The 7,804-nt window shown below is 28.6% G+C and overlaps 1 protein-coding gene across 1 annotated transcript; it reads left to right on the forward strand.

The window, feature by feature from the left end:
* Nucleotides 1–1,742: 1,742 nt before the first annotated feature.
* On the forward strand, nt 1,743–6,459 carry LOC101502681 (exonuclease V, chloroplastic). The gene is made up of 7 exons (XM_004505902.4): nt 1,743–2,241; nt 3,469–3,573; nt 4,559–4,680; nt 5,003–5,155; nt 5,255–5,408; nt 5,552–5,628; nt 5,813–6,459. The coding sequence occupies exons 1-7, from the start codon at nt 1,894–1,896 to the stop codon at nt 6,057–6,059; spliced, it is 1,206 nt and encodes a 401-aa protein (XP_004505959.1). The 5' UTR covers nt 1,743–1,893; the 3' UTR covers nt 6,060–6,459.
* The last annotated feature ends 1,345 nt before the right edge of the window (nt 6,460–7,804 follow it).

Raw genomic sequence — 7,804 nt, forward strand, 5'->3', positions numbered from 1 at the left:
TACTTTAATTTTTTTAATCAAAACTAATACATTAAATAAATCTTTTTGCTCTGGGTGATTTTTAATTTTTCTTCTTGTATATATAGAACTTGAAGGAGTATTTAAATACATTCTTGAGGACTCTTATAAACTTCACTATTGAAATTTGGAGTGGTCTATAGAATAGATAATGAGATTTTATAAAAGTAATTAATCCACAACATTATATAAAATAACCAAACAGTAACCAACATAATGAATTCGACCTCTAGTTGATGTGCATGGAAAAAATATTTAATGGAAGAGGTTAACATTTCAAATGAATATTTGTATTTTGAAATATTAGTCTATAACATTTGTCTAAAATTAGTAGGTGAGGTGAATGAGTTATTAAGTGAAATGATAAAAAAAGTCCACTTATTGAGTGAAAATTGAAAGGAATATAGGATTCATAGAAAAAACTAACAATATTAATATTACTAGTTATTAATTAAACAATGTGATCTATATAAACAATTCTAACGGGGAATGGTGATGTTCTAAACTTGAGTATGTTTAATAAGTTGATAATTAAGAAAAATTATATATTTAATTAAAATTATTATCAACTTTATTTAAATTTATTTTTGTTTATATTTAAGATTGAAGTAATATTTTATATATAGAATAATAAAATAATTTTAAATGTAAATTGGATATAATCTAATGCTTGTCTAAATAAATTATTAATTATTTTGTTTTGAATAAACAAGTATTTCATATTACAGATTTTTTAATATCCCTTTTTTTAAAAATAAAATAAAAAATACTCTACTTTTAAAAAAATACCAAAATTCCAAATTAAGGACATGTTTTATTTTTCTTATTTTTTCTAAACTTTAGCATTAAATAAAGTCTCCATTCTATAAATGCGATGATATACTATTTTTATTTGTTTATTTTATGTAAGTCATAAATATAAGTATGATCTTTTATCTTTAATCTAATAATCGTTTTGATCATTTATCTTTTTTGAATTCATTTTGATTTTTTATAAGTGATATATTTTAGTACTTTTTATTGCAACTCTTTCAAACAATTATATAATTATTGTAATGAACTATTTAGATCAAATCTAAGATCAATTGTCAAGTAAAATATGCAATCTTAACAAAGGTAGATGAAAATACAGGAAACTCTAATAAATGTAATTCGTTTCAAAGAATTTACATATATTTCAAAGCATACAAGAATAATGTTTAAGTGCTAGTCTATTATTGAGTTAAATGAATGTTTTTTAAAATATTAAATACATATTTACAATTATTACAATGATCTAACATTGTATAACTTTTAATGTGATTATGATAAAAAATAAAATACACCATTTATAAAAAATAAAAGACTATTATAAATCAAAATATATAAAAAAAAATAAATAACTAAAACAAAATATTAGATAAAGATAAGTAATCTTACTTATATTTAAACATCATATTTTCTTTAAACAAACATAGGGTGGATGGTTGTATTGTTGGAATGTGACATCCAACCCCATCCTATTAATTTTTGTATAAAAAAAATAAATAAACATTAATAAAAAAATACATAGAAATTTCACAGACTGAGTAGGAGATTAGTTTGTATGTTTGTAATTTCTTTTTATATATACTATCAATCAAAACATGTTAAATAATTTTGTTTACAATATTTAAATATTCAAATTAAATTTGATTGAATAGATGTTTGGGTAACATTTTAACAATAGTTTAAATTATGATCTAGTAACGGGAAGGATAAAAGGAGAGAGGAAATGATGTATACGAAGAGTCTCTATTCAAAAAGTGATGTTGTTCTTCTTTTTTGAAAATACATAAAAATAGAGAGTTTGTGTTCCGAAGAAGGAGGATAGAGTGTTTTTGTGGTTAAAGTAAAATGGACGAAACATTCTCTAACAATAATAACAATATTCCAATCGAGATTGTTACCGACGAAGAAATGGCTTTTATTGAAGCTGCTTATGCTTCCGTTTCTCCATCTCTTTTCATTCGTTCTTCTTCTTCTTCAACCCCTTCTTCTTCTCCTCATCGGTTATTACACACAAATGCAATCTCCATTAACTCAATCACTCTTCTATCCAAAAGAAGACTATCATCATCTTCTTCTGATATCGAAGACACTCTCAATTTTGTTAATGCTACCAAGAAACCATCTCTTACTGATTCCCTTCTTCGTCGTTTCAGAAGGAAACGTGCCTTGTCCGTCACTGATCTTACTTCCACGGTATCATCATTTTTTTTCTTTTATTTTATTGCAAACTTTCAAATTAACTACAATCAATTTCTTTTGCATCCAATATTAACTCTTTCTTTCTTTCCTTCAAATTTGGGATTTGGATGGAATTAAATGGAACCAACTCATTGTTTATTTTACTCTATTCATTTGTATAATATCCAAATTTTTATTCCATTTGATTCAACCATGTACTTGATTTGAGCTAGTTTATCAACATTCAATATTTTTTTTGCTCAAGGCTTTTGATTTTTGAAATTTTTGTCGGATTGACTATGCTAGTTTAGTCGAATGGATTCATTTAAAGAGACAAGGATCACCAACATAGTTTAACATAGTTGACAGATAATTGGGTCTTTTAAGCATGTGGTCGTAGGATCTATCCGTGATCGATGCGTATGGAAGAACTTATGTTGGGAGAGGTCAATCCTTTTAAGGGATCTCTGTAACTTGAAGGATTAGTTTATGACTTTCGGTTGGGGGATACCTTGGACTAAAAAAGAAGAGGCAAAACTCTACCAGTGCTATTTTTTCTGTTTGATTGAAGTGGAAATGGAGGGAAGTGAAGGGAGCAAAATTACTACTGAGTCAGTTTTAGCTCCTCTGGAAAAATTATAAACAGAAAATGTGTTATGAAATCTTACAAACATCAATTAAAATATCCTCACATTAAATGTCATAAAAGGGTTTAAAATGTTAATATTGCATTTTCCTTCAACTAAAACTATTCCCCTCAACCACACATGATATCGCGTTAAATTCCTCCCTTCTCTTTGGTTGAACCAAACATACTCTAAATGAACTCTAATTTTTTACTACTTGGTCCACTAGGCATTGGTAAGCATGCAGTGATCATTGTCAAGTACTAACTATATCAAAAGCTTAAGCTGTTATGTGAAGTCATGATATTGGTTTTTAAATCTAAGGTGAAGTGGCAGTCATATAAGTAAGTCACACGAGGAAAAAGTTCCAGACTTTTATTTAGCCAAAATTTGGATATTTAATTCTTCTTCATTGAATAAAATTGCTACAAGTGCACATTGTTCTTGTGTATAATGTGATGTGGAGTCTTTTTTTATTTTATCTTTTTGATAGATAAGTGGAGTCTTACTTGGTGTTAACTTGTGGCGTTCATGTAAAATGCTCAGATTGTTATACTTTCATTATGTGGGAGTAAGATTACAGCAAACTTACTCTGTTTATCAAATATTATGATAGGAATGGTGCCCAAAACAAATGGAATTTTCACTCGTTCTTGGAGGGCGAAAGGTCAATCAATTTATGAAAGCTGGCATTGCTCGACATGCAAAACTTGAAGAAGAGGTACTACTTAATTCTTGAGTACTTGAATTTCTTACTTTAAGCATCTAACATGGTCCTCTTTTACTTGTCAGCTGCCACTATTAATATAAATGAATTAAGTCAACATTTTTTTATTCTGATAATTTAAAAAAAAAAGCTGAAGTTGAAGTCTAAGACATGTAATGTAACTTCAGATGTTGAATGTTGTCCAGTTTTATAGTTGTGGAAATATGTCGTTATTCTCATGAATGTGCTATCATCCAATGGTCATACCCATGCTTCGTAAGCACTAGTCTGTTAGGCAAGTCCAATAAAATATTCAATTTCATGTTAAAATAACCTTAGTAAAGGGTTTGTTGTCTTTTTGAATTGTTATTTTAATGTATCCTGAGTTTTTTCTTGAAGTTATTGTGGTTAATAGATGCTATGCGTATTCTAGAATTGCTTGTGCTTTATATTTCCAATATTTAAACTTCAAGTGCATCTTCAAAATGATCTGGTTCAAAAGATGAGATTTGATTGAGAGGTTATACTGAGATCTACCATTTGGGGATGAGTTGTGTTCTTTGTTGTGAACCTTCCTCTTAATTGCAATTTTTGTTTGATTAAGCATGAAATGTTTCAGTTGCCTGTTGTACAAAATTTGTAGGTCAACGATGCTACTAAGTCTATTTGATTCTGTTATTTTTGTTTCTATGAAAATGTAGCTGTTTAACCTAGCATGCATTGAAAGATAGAAACCCCGATTCTCATGCTTGGGACTACATGCATAGCTGCAATAAATCGTTCATTGAAACAAAAGCTCTTAAAATGACTGAACGAAATAGTTTGCTTAATGAAGTTTCATATTATCGATTAGATAGTTGCAGTTTATCTTTATTTGAATTCTTGTTCTCTTGATATCAGATTGTGAATTTTATGATTATTTGAAGTTTTCTGTGTCCTATTTGGTTAAGTTTTGTATCATTTATGTTGGAATACGAGTGATGATAGTGCTGATATTCAGGTTATAAAACGGGTGGAAGTGAAGGTCAAATCACAAGAAGATCGCTGGGCCCTGAAATTTCTTAATTTTATAAATGGTGTGAATCAATTGTTGTTTGAAGGATTAACTCGGGAACTGCCGATGTAAGTTAATGGCATCTCATTAGTCAATCTGCAACATTTCATAACTTAAATAGCCTTTGATAAAGAACACTAGAAATCAGGTTGTTGATTGTGTAGTTTTAATACAAGATCAAAAGAAAAAACTTGGCTTAGGTTCTTATTGATTTATGCTTTGAGTTGTGCTCAATTTTTTTCTGCCCATTGATTTAAAATCTAATAGTGATTAAGCTTTTAATGTGACCAGTAACATAATATATATCAAAGAAATCATAGAATTTACATGTTTTTGATGGTGGGGTTTGGGGCAGTTTTAGATCATGATGAACTATTCTTCTGATATCAGAATAGGCTTTGCAGAAGGTATATGGATGATAGGAGTGATTGACGAGGTTCGGATGCCATTAACTGAAAATGATCATCATAACCCAATACTTATTGACACAAAGACTCGTGCTCGAGATACGCTTCCCGCTGAACCACAACGAAGAAATGGAAGGTATGACCTATTCTTTTGCCATCTATTTCATTCTGTTGACGTGGAATTGCGCGCCAATGCATTTGTTTGAGTCCTTATGTCGCCTTTTCTTTTTGGCAGGCTTCAATTGATGTGTTACAAGTATATGTGGGACAACTTAGTTGCTGATAATTTTCCTTCTAAAAACTTTTTTACTTATTTTGATTTAAACCCTCAAAGTATTCTATGTGAAGATCTCAAAGTGATAAGTGCTGACTCTGGATTTTCTGCTTTGGTAAGTAGAGGACGATGAGTTGCTACCTCTTGTTCATTGTCATTGAATTCATTTTTGTTTCATCAATTTTGATAATTTAGTTGGCATATGCTACTGCAGCATAACTTCTAAACATTTTTCTTTTTCATTATTGGCAAATGCAGACCCTTGATGATGTGGTGAGATATTACAGAAACACATACATGATGTTGTCCCCTGCTCATGATCAGCTTTTATTGAGGTAAGCTCAAAATATTCATTGCAAAATGTCAAAATACAGTAAATAGTATGATATGTCATGCTTATATATTCATGAGTAGCAGTTTGGTTGCACTACATAGAGTCTTCTATACATACCCTACTGCTGCATGAACTTAAAAGTTTCTATTTGTAAGGAAGACGTGGTTTTGTTTGCTTCATGTCAGATATGAGTATCAGAAAGATCATTCATTACTTTGTGAAGATAAATTTGCATATGAAGCTGAGTGGTTAAAGAATCAAATTCGTTCTTGTCTCGAGTTTTGGCTTGGAGAGCGAGAAGCTGCTTATGTTCATGAGGAGGAGCGCTGGAAATGTCGGTTCTGTCAATATGCCACTGTTTGTCCTGCGTATACTGATAGTAAGGAAGCGAGTGCCAATACAAGCAATGATTCAAAAGCTAAAGAAGGCTAGATATGATTCAAGATCAAGTGACTCTTAGCTACCTTAATAACGGTTGAGAACAAGAAAAGAGCATGATATTTCAACCAATTGTCTATCTATTCTAATAAAAGTTTCTCCTAATGACACGTGGGAATTCACATCTCGTTTCCCACCATTTTTTCACACACATGTATAAAAAAGCACGAGATCATTGCTAGTTATAACTTACAGGCGTAGTAGGTTTATTGTAAGCATTATTTATTCATGCATTGTTGTTGTAGCAGAATGTCAATTATTTATGTAACTACCTACAAATATTTCATTCTTGTATGTACAAAGTTAATTTGCTTTTGGAACATTAGTGTACCAATTTGTATTAATATTATCAAAGGCACCAGCAAAAATGGTAACCACAAGTACGATTTTCTTACATTAGATAATCAAAATCACTTTTCACTTCCTATTTTGTTTGTTCTTTTTTTATAATATAATAGTTTGAATTAAAGTTTATTTTGTTGTAATAGTATGAGTGGATTTTGAAACAATTTCTACCATTTATTTCATCAAAATTGTAGTGTTCAAATATACATTGCTCAGTACATTTGCAGCCATATCACTAGGTAATGTATGTTAGTATATATGTAACGCATTTTATTTTGCATGTCATTTATTTAAGTTCTTTGTAAAGATATTTTTAAATTCTTTTGATTTTAATTGGTCATTTTTTGTATCCATTATTTTATAGCTCTTAAATTTTGAATAATTAGTTTTGTTTTTCACCTTCTTTAATTCTTTTCTGGCAGTATTTTGCTACATTGATCTTATTTTATTATTTTTCTTGATAAATTTGAATTTTGTTAAAGTTCTTTGTACTAAAGAAAATTGTTAAGTGTTTGCTGATTTGATCCTAAACGTGAACATTTTGCTTAAATGGTTAAATTTTTTGCTATAAATTTTATTTATTTTAAACGGTTACAATTTATTTTGCTGATTTTTAAAATTTATTTATTATAAATAGTTAAAATTTATTTATTTTGATTATCATAGATGTTGTGAACTTGTTCACATATTTATTTTTCTCAAATTTTGACGAATTTGTATAACTCTTAATCGATATATTCTCTTAATTTAAATGAATGAATATTATTTAAATGGATATATCATGACTAATTATATGTGTAACATTAATAATGGTTATGACAAAAGTCTAATATTACTATTTATAATTCATTAACAATGTAAAATATATTTACATAGACAATATATATAAATTAAATTACATAATATATTGACAATATTAATGTTGAAGTAAAATTGAAAAATAATTACTGACACATAAAACCAGAATAACCTTATCTTTCAACATTTTTTTACATGGTACAACAAGAACTTTATAAAAGAACATTTTTCTAAATTTTTCTAGATATACTTATATAATTTATAAGACACATATTCAACATATGGAAGACGAAAGCAACAATATATAGATTACATATATTTCATCTAGATCTCTAATTAGTTTGGTTCAGGGAAATAAATTGATCATCCAAAACAATCCCAACCACGTTATTTGATTTTAATTATATTGTCACCGGATTAATCAGATTTCATAACATCCGTTAAATTATGAGTAATCATGGTTGTTAGTTTTTCTGCAAGAAAATGAAAAGTGAGTGTTGTAAAGCGTGTAGAGAAGGATTGTTTAGAATTTCCTAAACATTTTATTTCACTTGAAAACTAAAAATTAATATCTAATGATTTTATTTAATGAAGCA

The sequence above is a fragment of the Cicer arietinum genome, chromosome 6 (genome assembly GCF_000331145.2).
Source record: "Cicer arietinum cultivar CDC Frontier isolate Library 1 chromosome 6, Cicar.CDCFrontier_v2.0, whole genome shotgun sequence".
NCBI classification, from domain to species: domain Eukaryota; kingdom Viridiplantae; phylum Streptophyta; class Magnoliopsida; order Fabales; family Fabaceae; genus Cicer; species Cicer arietinum.